Source organism: Ammospiza caudacuta, chromosome 8 (assembly GCF_027887145.1).
Source record: "Ammospiza caudacuta isolate bAmmCau1 chromosome 8, bAmmCau1.pri, whole genome shotgun sequence".
Taxonomy (NCBI): Eukaryota; Metazoa; Chordata; class Aves; order Passeriformes; family Passerellidae; genus Ammospiza; species Ammospiza caudacuta.
The window spans coordinates 32538480-32559328 of record NC_080600.1 but is presented as its reverse complement, the minus strand read 5'-3'; the positions used below and the strand labels follow the sequence as shown (position 1 = coordinate 32559328).

Sequence of the window (20849 nt, the reverse complement as noted above, 5' to 3'; positions counted from 1 at the left end):
ACAATGCTTCTGGTTTGACCACTGCCTTCCTCCATAGCACAGCTCATACCTCTGCATTTCACTGTCCTTGTTACCCCTGAGTACAGTCACAGATGTCTTTTACTGTCTCTTGCTTTCAAAACCTAAATTAATATTCTGTAATGATTAATTAGCCTCATATCTGTATGGGAATGAACTGTAAGTGCAAGGGATACTTGGCTGTGTGAATGGGTTCAAGATGATGAATTGTATCACTCTGTAGCTGAAGTGTATCTCCAGAGTGAACCACTGAGCAGCCAACATAGATAAACATGTACAGCACATACAAGTACATAGCCCAGCAGATGTGGCACTTGGTGACATGTTTTAGTGGTGAACCTGGCATTCCTAGGTTAATGGTTGGACTTGATGGTCTAAAGGGTCTTTTCTATGATTCTGAGAGAAACACATTTTTTTTAACCTGACCTTGATCTTTTTTATGCTAGTATAACAGAATTGATGCGGTACATATCTCTAAAATTTGCCAGGTGAACAGTATTAACATGTATCAATGGAAGCATTGGAAAGTCTTGTGAGTTTAAGTGTGGAAGACCTCAATTTCAGGACTGTGGTTTACAAAATCCACTTTTGTTGTCTAGCAGTCTTCAGAGGCAGGTCACTGTTGTAATTTGTTTTACTCCTGTGCCAGGAGATGGGTAAAGATCGGTGCATGTTGCCTTGGTTATTTTGGTACTTCATGTGGTTTATTCTCTGCTCTCCCCATGCCCTCAGTCACTTGCTGGATTCAGGGGTCATTTCCTGTTTGCAGAACTCCTACTAACATCAGTAGGGCTGTTGTGCAAACATTTGGGGCTTCAGTATGGCCTCTTTTGTCCTTCTTTTTTTTTCTTTTTGCTATCTGCCAGCCAGCTGAATAAGCACAATTATCTCTGTGCTCTGTGGATATAGTCTGTGCCCATGCAGGTGGGATTCTCAAAAGGCAGTCTGCCTTTCTGGCACATCTGCTGTCATAAGTTTCCCATTTCTAAATCCAGATCTGAAAATTCAGCATTTTTGTCTCTGCTGGTAGAAGCTGCTTAGAGGGAGATAGATCTGCTTTGCAGTTTTCTGCAGGGCCAGTTCTGCAGAGATACTGGTTGAGCCAGAAAAACCAAACTGGTCTGCTCCTTGGTGCCTGCCTTGTCCTACCCTGTGCATTTTTCAGGAAAAGGGAGGATAGCAAGATGAACAAGAAAAGCTAGCCATAAGGTACACATATGCTCCATTAATCCTAATGATCCTACCCTGCCTTGGTACTGGTTGCAGGCTTATTGTAAAGACTTGGTGTAGTACAGTGAGCATTTGTACTGTCTTAGTAATTTCTGTGTGTAAGGTGCTGAGACATCAGCCTCCTTTGTCTGCGCTGTCAGCCTTGAAGAGATGTTATTTCATAAACCAGTTAGCTGAATTCTGTTGAATTGACTAAATTCCTTATGTGAGGGTGGTGGTGGGGTGATGGGAGTGTGTATTCCCTTCCTGGAACTGGTCCTTGCACATGCTGTAATACCCATTGCTGCCTCCACACCAGTCTGGAGGAATATTTATCCCCTTGGCAACGACTTTCCAGGCCTTATGAAACTTTTTTTTCTGTGGTTCACCAAAACACTTACAGGCCTGACTGCTCCCTGAGGAATCACAAGATTTTCCCCAGTTGCCATCCTCTGCAGAACTTTTCCTGGACCTGTTGTGCCAGCACCTCTTCACACAACCATTGCTTTGGCAGAAGGGACAGGCAGAGGCAGTGCTGTTACAGCCATGTGGCATGGGGGGACAACTGCCTCAAGCACCCCGGTGACATTCTGGAGGGTGACCAGAAAACCACAGCAGCCTCGAGAGACAGCTATAATTGATGCCCTAATGGAGAGCTTTTAGCTGCCAAAAGGCAAACCTTCCCCTCAGATTTCTGCTGTGCTTTAGGGCCTGTCGATTACTGGGGCAAATGCATTATGTTAGCAAAAATAAGCTTTCCCTGATCAAACGTTTGCTTTATCAGCCACATAAATGCCAGCATGACTCTCTCATTGCTACAACATATTAAACACCTTGGAAATGTTTCCTTAAACTCTAGGTCAGTCTTATGAAATCCGTCTACTTGAGAATAGGAAATTGGGAGAGTTTCAAGATTTAAACACAAAATATGTAAAGGTAAGGAGAAACATAGATTTCTTTTCTTCCTGCTACTACATACAGCCTTTAATGAAGGGCCTGACCTTGCTCCCACTGAGACAATGGAAAGCACTTTGCCATTGTTTTTAATGGAAGCAGGGGTGATGGAGTTGTTGAGTGCTAGTTTCATGGGACTATGCAGCTTGGCTTTGCAGGGCTTCAGGGTGACCTTTATTCTATTTGTGATCATGACCCCAGAGTTCCACTATGAATATTGGGTTCAGGGGAATCCCAAAGTTCAGTGGTGAACACGGTCAAAGCTGTGGAGAGGCAGACTTGTCTCCCTGCTGAATCACAGCAGCATGCCTGGGTTGTTACGTGACAAATGGAGGGCCCAGGTGTTTACATAGTTCTGCCAGGCTGATTCTGTATAGGTCCAGTTTACTTTGGTAATGAGCATAATGATGAACATATAGAACTTGATCATTTGGTTTGGGGGACTTTTTCCTGTTGTTTCCTCCACTGCCAAAACAGTTCAAATTCAAAAACATTGGTCTGGACCCTGGTTCTGGATCCAACCTTCAATTCTTGACTTTCTGCCTCAGGATTTCCTTTGAGAAGTGGGAACTAGTTGCAAAATTAGTATTCCAATTTGGATTTTTTGTCCAAGTTTAGGCCATTCTCTATTTGTCTTTTTGCCCATTTCAGGTAGTATGTGGATTGGGATTCCAATTTTGCAGGTGTTCCCACTGTGGCATGTTTGCATCTTGAAGCTAGGGTTTGATTTAGGCATTTCTCAGGTTCACTGGCAAAAATTTCTCACTCACTTGATACAGAAGTGCCCAGCAAGAGTGTGGGCTTGAGAAACTGGGATGTTAGGGGTCATTAACTCATATAAGTATAGCACTGTGAATATACAAAAGAATGTTTCAGTTAGGAGTACTTAGGACTTGTCTGCCCTGGGGATTGCCTTTATTCCAGCCTTTTTTTCTCCAGTGATTGGCATGGCTGCACCGTTGCAGACCAGCCTGCTGTTACAGATGCTTTCCTACTCTACCTACCCTTGTTTCACTACTCTGGGGCAAATCCTATGACTGGCTCCTAATGGCTGGAATAAAGTTTAATTCTCACTGACAAGGTGTCTGAACATGTCAGCTCCACTGGGACAGGTGAGCTGACTTCCACATTTGCATATCACAATGGGATATACTGGGGTTGGGACATGGTACAGACTCATTAAATATTACCCCCATATGAGCCTTTTTTGGTGTTGAGGCAAAATAGTGATGTTTACATGCCATGACACCTAAGATTAGGTGGACATTGCTATAGTGAATTCCAGAGTGAATCCCAGAAAGCTGTACAGGGCTGTGTTACTCCTGTAAGATGTGCCCTGTGAAGGGGGAAGTGTGTTTCTCTCTCAGGGGTCCCTTAGGAATTTGATACCCATGATGATGGGTCTCTTAGGGGGACCCTTCTACTCTCCTCATCAATGGGGGCGAGAAGCATAGCAGATCAGCTTTTGCTTCTACTCTGGAAAACCAAAGTCATCTTGAGAGAGGGTTCTGGATGCCATTGCTCATGCTGCTGTCTTTTTTTAACAGAGTATAATTCGTGTGGTTTTCCATGACCGCCGCCTGCAGTACACGGAGCATCAGCAGCTCGAGGGCTGGAGGTGGAGTCGGCCTGGGGACCGCATCCTTGATATAGGTGAGGCTATTTCATTGTGGCACCTCTGCTCTGCTGGGGACATGAGCGGTGCATGCAGTGTTTGCATGAGTGTTTAGGTTTCCTAAGAATCCTGTATGTCTTTGGGAGGGAAAGAGATCTAGCACTATAGGTCCCACGTAGAGCTGTCTGTGATGGATTTGCTTTCACATGCATGTTCTGATGGTATGGAAATGCTTTCTCTTCTTCAATTTAATATTTTTAAAATTTTAGGGGTTTTCTTCTACAGATATCCCGCTGTCAGTTGGTATCTTGGATCCCAGGGCTAGCCCGACCCAGTTGAACACTGTTGAATTTCTCTGGGATCCGTCAAAGAGGGCTTCAGCATTCATTCAGGTAAGAGATAAGTCAATATTCTGCTAAATACAGTGGTTAGATATCTTTTAAAGACCTGGGGAGACAAAATAGCCCGTACATGAACAATAGAGAAGAGTGGTAATGATAATTACTAACTTGTGATAATCATGTGTAATTAATTTGTAGGATACTCGCTAAATCAGTTTGCTGGCTACTTGTTAATGTTGGAGTACTACCTGCTACTGCCAGGATTTTCTTTAAAAAAGTACTCAGACACGGATATTGCTTTCTAAGCATAGGTTTTGTTTTGAGAAAACTGTTCATAACCTGTTTTCCTATCTTTCCTCTTTCATGACTGTTTCTCATTCTGAGCATCAACAATCTGTTTTTAATCTAAATGAGGGATTTAATTAAAGGATGCTTTTCCTGATGCCCTGTTTCTTTCTGAACTGCTTGTTCTGATTATTTGGTCGAAAGGAACAGAAATGAAAACATACAAGATCTTCTGCCTCTTAGGTTTTTGTGAGGAGCCAAAACTTCATGTTCAGGCAGTATCTGAAATTCAGATGAGCACAGGTTCCAGCTGTCTCCAGAGATGAGCACAGTTTCTGTTTTGCCAGGTACATTGCATCAGCACAGAGTTTACTCCACGGAAACATGGAGGAGAGAAGGGGGTGCCCTTCCGGGTGCAAATCGACACCTTTAAGCAGAATGAAAATGGTGAATACACAGAACACTTGCATTCTGCAAGCTGCCAGATCAAAGTGTTCAAGGTATGAGGTAGTTTTGACTTTGTCATCAACTAGATTAAGGCACAGGAACATGCAAAGATTTCAGGTGGCATAGGAGTGATGCAAATATTGACGTAAAAGAACAGACTTTTAACTGGGTATGCTTAAGATCTTAAACAGGTCTCCTGTGCACATTTTGCTATAAACACTGACCTACACAGTAATTCTAGTTGAAATGTTGCACCAAGACTTGTGCCAGTCTGTTGCACCTCAAACACTATAAAAATATTGACATATTTGGAGTATCCAGTGTGTTTTGATGCTCCTAGGCAATCAAGGCATTAGGGCATCTTCAGTTTCTTTGTTTGAACCTTTCATGAACAATAAAATTTTATTGTGGAGGTCTTAAATACCTTTTTGTTGTTGTTGGAGCACAGTTTGTCTCTGTGGTACCTGGAGGAGAAAAAGGTTCAGAGAACAAGCATCTGTGAAGCTCCTAATCCAGGCATGGCAGACCTATAGCTACTTAACCTCAAACTCTCCATAGGCCTGTTTGCTCAAGGGATCTGCTGCTCCAGTTTGTTCCTGTGAGCAGTGTCTTTCCTGTTTCTGGAAAGATGCTACAAATGCCAGTTGAGGTGCATAACTTACGGACTGAAGTTGTTGGAATCACATCTCAGGGCTGTGGTCAGTCTATTTCAGAATTGCAATAGGCATCAGTGATGGATGTACAGAAACAGTAGGGATGCTTGATTAATTCTTTTGTCTAGAAAATGCAGATCTGATCTTGTTTCATTTGTAGAATGCATGTAAATCTTAAGGAGGCTTTTGTGAACAGATTAGATAAATCTGTTGGCCTCTGTCTCCAAACTAGTAATGCTTGGCATAAGGGAGAGCCTGTGCTTGTACTTATAGCCTAAAGGAGCAGACAGAAAACAGAAGACTGACAGGGAAAAAATGGAAAAGAAGACCACCCAAGAGAAGGAGAAGTATCAGCCTTCCTATGAGACAACTATTCTCACAGAGGTAAAGTGTTTTAGACACATCATACTACATCATGTTGGGAGATAAATTTAAAAGAAAACAGCATCTGAGCCCTGGAGATTGTCTTGTGGAGACATGTGTGCTCAGATCTGAGTGAAACTGAGAGTGAAGCAAAATTATAAAATGACTCACTGCTGAAATTTATGAAAGATGCCAAAGTTTGTCGTGGGGTATAAACTATAACCCTTAGGAGCCTGGCTTTTAAAAAAAACCGAAACAACAACTTTCTCAGTTTTCACCACTGTGCTCCTGGGCACTTGTCATGGCCCTCAGGTGCCCATTGTATGAAAATACAGTTGTCTGTATTTTTTTCAGAACTGCTTGGCAAAAGCTCATGTTGAAGATGGGACACTTGAGCAGATGAATAGGCTGTCTGATTAAATTATTAATCTGTTTTTCTGTGAGTGTGCCTATGAAGCTGTTGTTACATGCAAGATTTTGGGTTGTACTCTAGGAATATCTTGTCTTATGTTCTGATGCATCTGGTATAGAGTTGTGTGTGTTTCTGCCCCTCCCTGTCATTACTAAGATGTTTGTATAAACTTACCATAGGCTGTAGAATTAGTCAGCAACAGGACTCAAGAGATTTAGAAGTGTTGTTCAGCCTCCCTATGGGATTGACTTATTTGATTTAGTTCTTCTTTTTTTTGGAGCAGCTTGCTGGACTTCCAAAAATGACGTTAATTATTCTTAATTTAAATCAACTTCCTATTTGTGAGATCCAATCTCTCCCACTCCGTTTTCCTCACGTTGCCAGGAGCAACCAGCATGTTTTCTGATTGACAGACCTAATTCTACTGAGTTGGCAGATCCCAGACTCTCCCTGTGAGCTCTGATGCACTTTGACATATTGCATGGGGAAATGTGGGTTGCCAAAGAGTTAAATATTTGCCAGTGCTTGTGGAGATTATAAAACATTTGCTAGTGTTTGTGGAGATGATAAAGCTCCAAAGCTACACTTGCTGTCTTTTCATCATTGCAAACAAGGCCGCTACAGAGCATTTTCTTGAGCTCTTGGTGGTGGGGGGTTCAACAGGGCTAGATTTCTCCTGCTGATTACTGTGGCTTAAATTCAGGACAGAGTCACCAATTCTAGCTGGGTTACTCTGGTTTTATACTACTGTCATGGAATGTGGAGTCTGACCTATATTTGTGAAGGCTTTTAGTAGCTTTGTGTCTGTCTGTCTATCTTAAATTTTCTCCACTTAGTACCCATTTATGACTGGAGCTGTTTGGCTAATAGCCAGAGGTTTCAGCAGGCTGGTTCAGATTCTGCTCTTTTGCTGGTATAAACCTGAAGCAATGCCACAGGACCATTTTTGTCACTCTTGCCTGGATTTAATTAGGGATTTATAATTGAGACCAGGGGTATTTCTGTATTGCTGCCTTCAGTCTGAGTTGACTTAGTGGCGTTGCTCTGACTTACAGCTGTGCACGCTTTGGCCCAGTGTTATTTGGGGACAGGCTTTGTGAAATGGGAGAAAGAAATGTGGAATGCAACAACTGGAATCAATCTTGGCCCCCTGACAGCCGACTTGGAGAGCAGTGTAGAAAATCCATGGCCCATCTCCTCCTCCCAGCAGGAGTGATGAGCTGAAGCTAGTGGCGTGGCAACAGCATGAATGTGGTATTAGAGGAGAATCAAATCCTTTATTTCCATCCTTATGAAAGTTTCCCCACTGCCTTTCTTCCAACAGTGCTCTCCCTGGCCAGATGTGCCTTATCAAATGAACAATGCTCCATCTCCAAGCTACAACAGCTCTCCCAACAGCTTCAACCTCGGAGATGGGTATGTAACAAATACATGCTTTATCTTCCCTCTTGATATGGTAGCCTTCGTGTGTCCGTGCATTTCTTACCCTGCAAGATGATGTTAAGGACCTCCCCCCTTTCTAGCAAGCAGGAAGTATTTTCCAAAATCCTTTAAGACCTTCCATCCAGGAATTCCCTGTAGTGCAGAGTACTGTTTGTACATGTTTATGTGGTGGCTGGAAGGGGAGCATCAGAGGGCCTCAGGCAACCCCTGGTGAGAACACACCATGCCCTGTACCACCAACCCCAGTATCTTCTCACAAGTATGTAAAGGCTTTCAGCACCTCTTCAGAGTAGGTGTTTCTTCCCTAATTTCTGTCTTGAGGTAGTTTAGGGTGCTGAATTCCTAGGTGAATGACACGTAAAGAAATCATGTTTGGGGCAAAACAGCCTGGCTTTTGAGATGCCATTTCAGAATAAAGGACTAGTGAAGACATGTTTAATTCATTAAATAGCCATCATAATGAGACAGCTTTAGTGATTCTGAAATGCTGAAGATGGTAACTGGTGTCAGAAGGATAGAGAAGTGTCCCTCAGTACTTATCAGTCCTCCCTGCTACATGCTTCCCCTTAGGAATTTGGTATAGGCTTTTACTTTCGGTAGGACTCTGCCATCTTACTGCCTTCCCACACAACTTAATTACCATGTTGTATTCATCCATGTTGTATCACTAATTTTCAATGAATCCCCTCAGACTATGAAAAAGAACACACACTGAAATTACAAAATTTTGTGTTAGTAGAGAGATCTGCTGAGTATTTTTTCCCTTTGGCAAAATCCCTGATATGTTTAGGAGTCCTGTCTGTGTTTAGGAGAATTTACTAGAAATGTGGTTTTGCATGATTTATACCACTTGACTATGTTTAAGATAACACCAGGGTTGAATTATAAGGTCCTTTATTCAATTTTTAAAAAGAATTATTATTAGACAATGGATTTAGTTGGGATATTTCTGGCTCATAGAAATTTCAAATTCAGCCACCCTGTAGGTTACAATTTTCTTCCTTAGATGATGTCACATTAGTGAGTCAACTGTGTGGAAAAGCTTGATTGAGGTCAGTAAACCTGAGGTTTTTCTCTCAGTTTTGAGGAGAACCTCAACTGACCAAGAAAAGACTCAGGTAGAGAGTGTTTTTTTTAAATTCTTGTTCCAACTTTTGAACACCTTTTTAAAGATCTGATAGACAAAAAATGCCAAGTTGGATGTAACTTGTGAAAATTGAGTCAAATAGAGGAGGGGGAAGAGGATGGACACTGCAATGTAAAACTTAAAATAATGTGTTTTTTTTCTCTTCCAACTTTATATAATTTCTTTTAGCAACAGTTCTCCAACCCACCAAATGGAGCTCCTGCCTCCCACCAATGATGTAAGTACTTGAGATCATGTTAATGTGGTGCTTTTCTCTTTTAGGACACTGGTGAACAGTTCATTTCAAGACCTTCTTATTCTTTTTGCAATGTAGCATCTCCTTCCTTCTGCTTCTATTCAAGATGCCCAGCAGTGGCTTCATCGTAATAGGTTCTCTCCATTCTGTAGACTCTTCTCAAGTTTTTCGGGTGAGTTTTAACAGTCCAAGTATTCTGGTTTTTTTCTCTTCTGTAAGTGCTGCTCGTGTAGCATCTGCTGCTGACCACATTTGATGGGATCCTTGGTCTGATCCAGTGTGGTTGTTCTTTGGTTCTTAGATTAGTTACCAGTTACCAAAACTGTTTGTAGACCTACAGAGTAAGTAAAAATGGAAGGAAATAAGTTAAGATGGAAGGGACTTCCTAAGTTCAGAAGTGCAACTTCAAAGCAAGTCCAGGGCCTTGTGCAGTTGCCTTTGAACATCTCCAAGGCTGGAAATTCCACAGTGTCTCTAAACAACTTCTTCAAATACTTAACTATTCTGACAGCGAAAATGTTTATTCTTATGTCTAATCAGCACTTCATCTTCTGTCTGCTGCCTCCCATCCTGTCCATGTGCACATTTAAGAAGCATCTGGCACCTTCACTGTGCCCTCCATTCAGTAGTTGTACACACCAGTAAGATGGTGGAAGGGGCAGCTGTTAGAGGTGTTGAAACCATGAGGAGACTCTCTCTGACTTGCAGCACGATGAAATAACTCAGTGAATGTGACAGTTACAGAAGACCAGGTCATTTAATGGCCAGTGTGAAATATCTGGCTTGTTTATGAGTTGGCTGGAATATTTTCCAATGCAGCACTGTTCTTTTGACAGCTTTCAGTTTCACAGTGATTGATTTAAAGTGCACACCTCTCTGAATTTGCACCTTCTCTATATAAATCGATCTGGTTTAGCTTTGTGGATTCTCTACGCCCTCTACCCCTGCTGCCCTTTTCTGCTGCCCATACATACTATTTGGAAGCTGAGATTTGCTTAACTTCTGAAGAAAAATCAATTTGAAATATGTAGGTGCCGACTTACTGAAGATGTCCAAAGAAGATTTTGTTCAAATCTGTGGGCCTGCTGATGGAATTCGGCTCTTTAATGCAATTAAAGGAAGGTTTGTACTATTTCCTTCCTAATTTTTTATGATCCCTTGATAATTTCAGTGTTAAGTAGAAGTTAATCCTGGAGTTGTAGCATTTAAAGTTCCTTTTAATACTTCAGAGACGTTCTCATGGACTGGAGATCACAATGATATTCAAATCCAAGCACAGCTCAGATATGTTGCCAAAACAAAGCAACATAATGTGGATCTTTAGTGGTTTATTTGCTACCAGCTGATAGCTCGCATCCATTTCATGAGATACACAGCCTACACTACCCTATGCTGCTCATAAATTCTACAGCTGAGCAGGATTTAACTCAGTAGAGGCAGGTATGATGAACTGCTTAGCAAGTGCTGTAAACTGTTTATCCTTATCTGATGTTGAAATGATTAAGATGCTCTGCATCACCTCCCAGGAGTCTCTTGCTAGACATCCTAGGCTGTCTAGTCACCAGCATCAAGACTATCCCTTAGTTTGTTACTTATGCACGGCAGGAATGATTCCATCTCTTATTGTCTGATAGCTGACTTGGAACTTCCAGATCTATTTCAGATCTACTCAATAACTTACTACTGTCTTTGATTAATCCATAGAAGTGTGAGGCCCAAGATGACAATTTATGTCTGTCAAGAACCAGAGCAAAACAGGTCCCATCTCCACCAAAAACGAGAAAATGGAGATGGCAGTCTTTGTGGTAAGTTCTTATGGATGGATTTTGTTAAACACTTACCTGGTAAGAATGCTGCTTTCTGCCTGAGCTCCTGTGCAGGACAGCTTGGTGTCCTTAGTGTTTGAAGGGATCCTGTTTATCCCAGTTTTGCCACTTTCGTTGTGGTTTCACAGCTACAGATTCCAAATGACACTGTCTGCCTGGGGGACAGACCCAGCTTACAAATTATCTGCAGAATGCCACAGCAAAATCTCTATTCAGTTCTTAGTAGGCACAACAGCATTAAAAACCACCCTTCCATCCACAATTTGCTTTAGATTATGTCTTCTTGTTTGAAAAAATTCAGGGAAATTAAAAGTCAGTATCTCTTAAAGTAATGTTATAATTCTTGAAAGTTCAAAGCTTTTGGGAATTTTTCATCCCTCATGACACAGTGTGCAATCAAATGAGAACAAAGATTATCCTTAAATCTTGCATTTAGTAATAAACAGGCACAGCTTTCCTACCTGGTAGCTATAATTTGGATTTCTAAAGCAATACTGTCATCCATGGTGTTATCTTATACATTGTATGTTTTAGTTTGTGCCTATGGAATCAGTGAATGGTGTCTAATAAAACACTGCTTTTGTGTGACACAGCATGTGTTTTACTATTTGATTGAATTATTTTTTTTAAACTTCAATAATCAGTAAAAGAGGATTATCTAAAAATATAAGCAGCTTTATGAGAAGGCTGTTTTAGTGCCTCATGATGCAAGTTGTAATTAGTCCCCATGTTTTCCTCTGGGTAAAAGTGATGTTTTAATTGCCTGCTGCATAGGAATAGTGGGTATTTTTCTGCAAATCATCAAGTCAGATATTTGGAGGATGCTTTAAAATACTAAGCTTGTTTATTCCACTTGAACCTTCATCTTAAACCCATTTGGTTGTTGACGCTGAGTGTCTTGGTGCCATCTGTGTTTGCTATTCTGTAGCTGCTTTCCACTTGTTGCAGTGTATCATGCAATCTTCTTAGAGGAGCTGACCACGCTGGAGTTGCTGGAGAAGATTGCAAACCTGTACAGCATTTCTCCACAGCAGATCAACCGCATCTACCGGCAGGGACCCACGGGCATCCACGTCCTAGTGAGCAATGAGGTGAGGGGCTGAGGGCTGCAGCTTGGTCAGGGGTGCAACAGTTGTCTGAGTGCTTGGAGTTAGAATGAACTTTAAAATTATGGAGTGTGTCTTCAAGGGAGAATTGTAAAGCCATTAATCCCAACAGGTTAAAGTAGCGAATCAGCATGCACAACACTGATTTTGGTTTCAAGACCTTTGCTTTGTAGAAGATGTTTGGGTTTTTGTTTGCTTTTTTTTAAAGTAAAAAAACCCCAAAATTGGTCATTTATTGCGCTCTACCTGAAAAGAGGTTGTGGCAGTGTGGGGCTCTGTCTCTGCTCCCAAATAACAAGTGTCAGGATGAGAGGAAATGGCCTCAAGTTGTACCAGGGAAAGTTTAGATTGGGTATTAGGAAAAAATTGTTTATTGAAAGGGTTACCAAGCATTGGAACAGGCTGATCAGGGAAGTGGTTGAGTTACCATCCCTGGAGGTGTTTAAAACTTGTGTAGCTGTGGCACTTGGGGATGTGGTTTAGAGTTGGACTTGCTAGTGCCAAGTCAATGTTTGTGCATGGTGATCTTAGAGTTTTTTTCCAACCTAAATGATTCTATGAATTTCTTTTCATTTTGGCTACTTACACACATTGTGAAGTAAGGATCTAAAGAACTTTTAAAATTCAATAGGTTAGTTCCTCAAAGAAGGTAAGTTTTAAAATCTGTAGGGCAATTAGTTTTACATCTTGGCCCATGTTTCCAGGCACTGGGTCTGTCACTATATGCATACTATAATTTATGGACCTCTGATACTGTTTGTGTCCCATTATATGATGCCTTAATTTAGTTCATTCCATTAACTTACAGGTTAATAGTGAGTTGCCCTTCTTCCTCTTTTTCCTCTACTAAATTACTTACTCATTCATGCACCAGAAACACTTAAGGAGCTTCATTTAAAGAAGCATTGTTAAAACAAATGAAGCAGAGCATGGTCTCAACTGGAGCCTAAATGGAAGGCTGTAATGCTTATTCCTGAAGTCTCCTTGCTATTCCAGCCTGATTAAATCTGAAACTTCAATGCTTTATGGATGCAAAGTGCTTGGAGGCAGCTCTTGGTAGGGAAATTGCATGAACCAGCCTGGGTATAAGGCTTTAAGTATTTGCTTAAGTCAATTATTAACAAGTTCTATTGCTTTTCTAATATTTTTTTCTTGTTCTAGTACTACAGTGGCAAGAGTGTGGCACTCTGTGAATGTACTTCATGCATCATTAGGCAAAGACACACAAACTGGCCAGAGAAGCTTGATTTGGAGGAGTAGGGGCTGGATGTTAAATCCAAAAGAGTATAGGGAGATCAGTCCAAGTTGAAAAGGGTGTTTTGATGTGAGAATTTACAGCTGAAAAATGCATTTCTTGAATGATACTCAGTAGCTAGGAGAAGGCTTTTGCAGAAAGCTGGATTTCATGAAATGATCAGAGAGGTTCAGGTCACACCTCCCTTCTCTGGAATTGTGTCCAGCATTTGCCTCAACTGTATGAGACACCTCCTGAAGGTAATTTACCTCTTTTGTCCCACATAACTACTCTAAGATGGGAGGAAGCATTGACTAAGGATGAGGCTTAAATGGGCTTTTCATATTGCAACTGAAATAATCTTTATCTCCTTATTTAAGGCTGTCACTAGAATCTGCACCTCTTCTGAAAATCTAGTTGCCTCTCATGAATAGCTCAGTAGCTTTAGGTCCTAGTCTTTCTTCCCATGATTTGCCTTGCTTCTTATAACAGTTTCATTACAATTCTTCTTCCTTGACAAAATACAAAAAGGTAAATGAATCCTGCAAGCACAGCATCTGCACTTAATGTCTGATCAAAATAGCTAGATGGATGCTGCTGAGGTGGCTTTTCAGTAGCAATTCCTTTATTCAGCAGGGAGTCCATTTCTTGGGGTTTACCATTTCCAGGTTTTCATTAAATGCTGATGTACGTTCAGCTGAGCTCCATTGTTTATCTGAATATGTAATTACCACTGTTGGATTTTTAGGAAAGGGACTACCTTGATCCTATCTAAAGTAAGTTTCACTGAACGCAGCAAAGGGTGTGATCTTTAATAAAATAATTGGAGTGGTATAGGAACCTTCAGGATCAAGAGCTGCAAAGAGGATGGTAAAATGCTGAATAAGCTAGATCAGTTTCAGGCAAGCACATTTAGTGTGAGCTTCCCTTAAACACAGTAGCCATTGCAAGGACCTTAATTGATCAGTCATGTACATTAATAATCTTGTGGGCAGGGTTACTCAGGACTGGGCAGGACTAGACACCAAATGCTGTTTAACACCTCTCCTCTAAGTCTATACTGGCTCTGAAAGAATTGTGAATTTGATTGCTAAAAATGTATTGTGTTGGCTTTTTTCTTCTGCCCTTCAGATGGTGCAAAACTTCCAAGACGAGTCCTGTTTTGTTATCAGTACATTGAAAGGTGTGTATTGCTGCTGCTACTACCTGTTTCTCTAAAGATAATTCCTCCTTTCAATTGCACTAAATGTTATCACAAACTCACTGCTGTTATCCTGAAAAGATAAGTAATCTAATCTAGTGTAAGTCAAGCTGTTGACTACACTATGATAGACTGATCAATGCTTTACTTTCAGTTACAGTGCTACAAAAATTCCATAAATGCATTGACACCACTGACATAAATGAGCAGGAAGCCTTTGAGTAAAACAATAAAATATGATCGTATGTAGAAGTTTTTAATGTAAATTATTTGACTGAGCTGTTCAACATTGGTTTTCATGAGTGGGTTGTGAAACAAGTGTAGGAACTATTGCAAACTGCCTAGAAAGAAAATCTGAAGTTCTGTATCTGTGGTGTTTCTTTAAAGCAATGAAAACATGTTTTGCATTTCTTTTTATAGCTGAAAGCAATGATGGGTACCACATCATTTTAAAATGACCGTGCTGCACAGAGAGACTTTAACGGCCTAAAACTTAGTGCCTCACTGAGATTGCTACAACCTAGACTGGAAACACAAAGAACCTTCTGGATAAATGCTCCTGTGAACTAAGAATTACCAAACAGCTTAAGAAAAAACTTGCTTTTACAGATAGAAATTTTTGGTGGGGTGTGATTTTGGTGGGTTTGGTTTCATTTTTGTTTTGGTTCTTTTGGTTTTTTTAAGCTGGAGCTGAGAACATCCTCAAAGCTTGTACATGTTTTTTCCTCCCTCCCTTCCTCTTCAGTCTTGAAAATTGTAGAGGTTTCTGCTTATTACTTAGAAACATCTGCCTTGTACTAAAGGGACATGAAAGATAAACAAATCCCAATTCTCTTCACCCCTCATGTTCAGATGAATTGATTTACTTACAGTTCTGAGTGCTCTCTTCCTTTCAACACACACCCTGATGCTGATGCATGTGGACTCCCCAGGGTTCCTCTTGTACTCTTTGAGGTGGAAGGCTTGGGGCTACTCCCAGAACAGACTGGGCAGTGCAGAGGATGGGTTTGGTGCCCAGCTGTCACTGAAGTGTCTGCTCTGGAAGCCCCCCACACTTTGCTGTTCTGCACCTGCAGATGTGCTCCAAGTCCAGAGACCCTGGTCCCTCCTGACAGAGCTCCTGTAGTACCAATCCAGCAGAGCAGTTCTGGGGGGTTCAGTGCAGGACAGACAACTTGTGGTGAGCAGTTGAGTACCTTATTATCTGTGGCTTAAGAGTAGTGTCCCTGAATGGAGCATATGAAGGTTTTCTGAGGAACTCTTTTGAGCGTTGGAAGCTATAGTGCTTGTGACAAATTCATACTATGGATTTATTCTACTCTACAAATTAGTGATTAACTGCTATCTTTACTGTAACTGGGAATTAGAAGTTATAATCATAATAGATTTTCATCCTGTTACTGAAGTAAAACTGTTTTGATCAAGACCAGGTAACAGATCATCTTAGTTGCTGCTTCTTATATTCTTGCTCTTTCACCTTTGACCCCTGTTGCCCAGATCTGTAACTGTGATCAGCTCCACCCTCCCTTGGTCTTTTGGGACTCCATCCAAGCTCCATTGAGCTAAAAAGGTGGCTTCTACTGAAGTGAAAGGCAAATTGCATTACACCTTTCTTGAATGGATGAAACCATTTCACTTTTGACAGCTAACTAATGTGGCTGTTTCCCCAAACTGAGTGTCCATTTACCATCAAAATCTGATTCTTGAACATTTCATTTCATCCTGAACTGACATGGAAAGCTGAAATACCAAACATTTTCCTGGAATGGAAATTTTTCAAAAAATGAGAAATTGTCAACTGGAAAACACTGAATAAAATGTTCCAGCCTTTTGAAATGGAAACATTTAATTAAATCCATTTGGCCCTTAAAGCAGCATCAGTTTGAGCTACTGTTGCAGCCCTCAGAAATTGTCATTCAAGTGCCTTGTGCGCCATGTCTCCCTTGGGGCTGAGCTCTTTGGCTGAATCACAGATCCCATGATGCTCCTACCCTGGGTTAGCAAACAGGGAATGCGTCATGAGGGCTGGAGAGGTGCCCAGGGAGAGAGGGGGCTGTGGAGCCTTTGAGTTACAGCTCCCAGCTGACACTGGAGGAATTCGGACAGACACGGACTGATATTTCTCTGACAAAAGTTATGTGTTTCAAGTGTTCCCAACAGAAATAAACAGCAAAATATTGAGAAAAGCAACCTTTTTTTCATTAAAGCATCAAGTTTTGCGCAAAAAACCCCACCCATCTCCACTGAATTTTTATTTTTTTTTTAACACTGAAAATAATACTAGAATAGAAAACTTGTGTTACAATGGGAAAACCTTCAGCCAACTCAGCTAATTGAGCAGCAATGCCTCCTTAGGCACGATCTTGGCTCAACTGACTGTCCTGGATGCTCCATGGGTTGTAGGCATGCAAAAAGGATGTTTAGGCTTTGGGACGTGGTGGTTCCCCCTTCTGTAATGAAGAAATTGAGGCTTCTTGGTTGAGAACCAAGCTGTGTGGGCAAGGAGGAGCTCCTGGCCATGGAAGCCAGGTTGTGGCCTCACACAGCTGCCTTCCAAAACAGTGAATGAATTCCAGATGCCTTTGTGAGCAGGTGGGACCAGTGTGCCCTTGTGCACCAGGAGCTGCTTGATTTATTTTCTAGAAGGTGCTTTGGAAGATGGATGTTGGCTGTGGTTTTTCATCCTGCTCTGTAATACTGGCTGTCATGGGCATGCAGCTCAGGTGAATCTGACCTTGTGAGAAGGGTTCTAAATACACCTTGAATTTGCCAGGAGTATAGCCTGTGTCATATCCTATCCACTTGGATGTGATAGCCCTCTAACTGAGGGGACACAGCAATACTGATACAGTAGAGTGAAGGAAGGATAGAGGTGGCTTTGCTGCCAGAGTTAGGGACTGAGAGCTGTTTGTTATAAAATGCCTAACTTCTTGATTCTTTTAAAAACCAACACTTGCCTGTAAGGAATTATATGCCAGAGTCCTCATAGTGTTTCAATAGCACTTGCTTGATGAATTTTGAACAAAAAGAAGTCTTTTAGAGCCTTCTTGTATTTAGATTTTTTAAAATAAATAAAACAATTTAAGGATTAATTTGACAATATATCTTGCTCTCATGCTCTAAAAAGATATACCAGAGTAAACAATCCCATAGCCTATGTATATTTTCCTATGGGTTGGCTCTGTGTGAGCCTGTTGTAAAGCTGTATGGCTTAGGGGTGTGTGTAATACCTATCCTTATTTGACAGAGTAGTTCTAGTCCTGTTTAGCTTCTGTAGCCCCATCAGGAATTTGGAGGTTTGTGGTTAAGTAACATACATGTCCATGAAGATGCAGCATGGCTGGTTTGGTGTCCAGGAGACTGCTGAGTTACTTCAGCTTAGAATCACACACTGTCTTGAGTTGAAAGGGACCTGAAGGGTCACAGAGCCCAATGCCCTGGTCCTTACAGAAGTACCTAAAACTGATCTCTGTTACTATGAGCGTTATCCAGAGCAGCCCAGGGGCTCCTTGAACTCTGGCAGGCTTGGTGCCATGGCCAGGGGCAAGGGAGGTCCCTGGGCAGCCTGTCCCAGTGACCAGCCACCCTCCCAGTGAAGAACCTTCTCCAGTGTCCAGTCTGAACTTGCCCTGATTCAGCTTCACTCCCTTCCCTTGCTTCTGCTGCTGGTCACCAGAGAGGGGAGATCAGCACCTCCCTCCCCTGCTGAGGAAAGTGCAGAGGGATAAAGAGAGAAGGCAAGACTTGTCTCACCTGTGTGTCAGGTAATCCTTGACTGTCCTTGGATCTGCCATCCCTGGAGGGGCTTGTTTGACCCGTTTGTGGAAGTGACAGCCTCCAGAAGGAAACTTTTGTTTCCTCAAGAGTGGAGGAAGCACAAATGTTTTGTCTGAGATAGATATCTAAATTCTAGGTAGACTAAAGGCAAGGGAGGTGAGTAGCTCCCACTCATCTAAATAACATTTAGTTTTTTTATTAAGTGCCTGTTACATTTATTTTTACTCTTTTTTTATAGTTGTTGCTTCTACTTCTTTCTTAAAAAGTAAGAAAACCTACTCAAAGTGATTTAACTGGAACTTCTTACAGCTATATGTGAAATTTGTGCAGCAGAACTTTATAAGGACTGGGGCTTAGGATAACAGTGAGTAACACTGTTTATCAAGCTGTCCAGCTCTTCAGTCGTATGTATGATAACAGCCACTATGAGTAAAAGGGCTTGCTGGGGATGAAAAGGCAGGATCATTATGTGATTAATACCAATATGACTCTAGCCAGTACTGCAGAGTATAAACTTGCATTCTTGTCAGATCTGTACTGTCTGTTTGAAATTTCATAAATTGTGGCACTTTCTCTATCAACGGAGTAAAATGATAGAGATCAATTAATATGACTCTGATGATGTCTGGAAAACTCTCACTAATGCCCATGATACACACCTGCAGGGCAGGGAGAGGGCAAATGATCTGGTGATGAAATCTTGGCCATCTGATTGAGGTGGCAGGACTGGTGCTATTAAAATTAAAGCTCCCGTTCTTTCTGCTGGCCCTGCATGGTTAATTGGCTAAAGTAGAAATAATCATTCAATATGGAAAATACTGGAGTTCTCATTGTCTTAGTGTGAAATTTAATGGGCTGAAATGTCAAGACTTTGAGGTGGTAAAAGGATTCTTGCATTTGAGAAGCCCTGAATGGCGCTCTCCTTATAATGTAACATATACATATATATGCATATATATATACATATATATCCACATACATACTGTACTGTATCAACACATATTTGTGCTGAGTACATGTGTTCTTTGGCTTTAACTGGTACTCTGCTTTGTTTAGTTGCAGTTCAGTGTAAAAGACTCTGGTTGATCAAGCTTCAAAACCCAGCCATTCCTTGGGTAGAAATGTAAAAGTCCATAGTAGCAACTAGGTGATTTGGACATGGTACACTTGGAGTGATGTAAGTTTGATAAATTTCTGCAATACAAATCCCAGGCCTTGGTGAAGATGAGCATATCCTTTCACTAACACTGCAGTTCTACATTGCAGCTTCTGAAAATTAGTTAGAGTAACAGAGAAATAGATTGCCCAATGCTTAGTGAACTAGTAAGGCTACTCCATAAGCAGAACAACCATACGATGACTTTTCCTAGCTCAATGTTGTATTGCTTAAGCATTGGCTGTAATTCTAACAATCATCTGGTGGATGACTCAAATAGGTTTTTTTGTCTCTTATCTGTTGGGATTTTCTTTACTTTTCAAAGAAATGCTTATAGTCAGACTGTAGCTTCTCTTTCTCCTCCAGTTATGAAATGGTTTAACTTTATGCTAGTAATGGAAATATTTTCATTAGATTATAATCTCTTTGACAGCACAGGGTATACTCAGAGTGGGGAGTGTTTGGCTTTGATCATCACTACTGTGGGTGAATATGAGAAGGCAGACTGGAGGTGTATCTAACATCCTTGGCTCTCTCTAACAAATGGGTTAAGCTAGTGCCTAATTTTTTGTGCATTTTTGATTTGTACCTTTTTTTTTTCCCATTCCCTCAAAATTCTGCTCCCTGGCAGGGGGTGCATTGGTGACCAGATGGTGTGCCCAACTTTTTAAAGTAGCCTGCTGTCCTGGTTTGCTTGGGGTGAGTGTTTATCTTTCAAAAGGAGTTACCACTCTTCACTGACAATGCAGCTGTTAGAGGCAGGCAGTGCTGGCCACAAAGCTGGCATGATGGGCAAGGGTGGGTGGAGGTGGGTCGATGGGAGGCTGAGGCGTACCAGTTGTGAGTAAATACTGCCACACTCTTCGTCTTTTCCTTTGTTGGTTTTTTGGGGTTTTTTGTACATGAATAAATAATAAAAAAAAGCATATTTTGCACTGGCTCTTGTACTGTTGTGCAGAAGAAATCTGTATCTAGAATCTGTGCTCCAGTCAAAATGCAAATAAATCTGTTTGTAAGAAGCACGGCTTTGGTCTCTGGTGTATTTGGTGCGGTTGGGCACAGGAGCACCTCGGCATCGGCTGCTGCTCAACAAGGGGCTGGGCACCACCTCGGGGTGAGGGGGAGCAGAGGGTGCAGAGTGCAGGGCAGAGAATGTCAGCTGCAGCCAAACGTCCTGCAGCGATTTCCTCGAGTTGGGACTGTCTCCATTTCCCCACAGTGCAGTGCCCGGCTCGTGTTTGATCCGGTCACGGCACGAGGAGAAGCCTCGTCCCTGCAGGGGTGTTACCATGGGCATGTGCTGTACTGGGGGCACCAGCTGTGTCAGATGGCAGCTGGCTTTGGTCTTGCAGTGCTCAGAAGGCACAGCTATTTCAGACATCAGAGATGAGCAGAGTCCCTCCTCACGGCAATGCTCTGTGCCATTG

General features: G+C 41.7%; 1 protein-coding gene across 1 annotated transcript in view; it reads left to right on the top strand.

The window, feature by feature from the left end:
- The window catches only part of TFCP2L1 (transcription factor CP2 like 1), a 35266-nt gene extending 14910 nt beyond the window's left edge, over positions 1-20356 (top strand). Inside the window, exons 3-15 of the mRNA XM_058809233.1 lie at positions 2087-2163; positions 3729-3834; positions 4082-4188; positions 4770-4922; positions 5796-5906; positions 7622-7713; positions 9056-9104; positions 9201-9294; positions 10154-10244; positions 10827-10927; positions 11897-12039; positions 14420-14471; positions 14910-20356. Coding sequence (XP_058665216.1) covers positions 2087-2163; positions 3729-3834; positions 4082-4188; positions 4770-4922; positions 5796-5906; positions 7622-7713; positions 9056-9104; positions 9201-9294; positions 10154-10244; positions 10827-10927; positions 11897-12039; positions 14420-14471; positions 14910-14947 — 1214 coding nt within the window. The 3' untranslated portion in view covers positions 14948-20356. The remainder of the gene's footprint in view (positions 1-2086; positions 2164-3728; positions 3835-4081; positions 4189-4769; positions 4923-5795; positions 5907-7621; positions 7714-9055; positions 9105-9200; positions 9295-10153; positions 10245-10826; positions 10928-11896; positions 12040-14419; positions 14472-14909) is intronic.
- Positions 20357-20849: the final 493 nt, after the last annotated feature.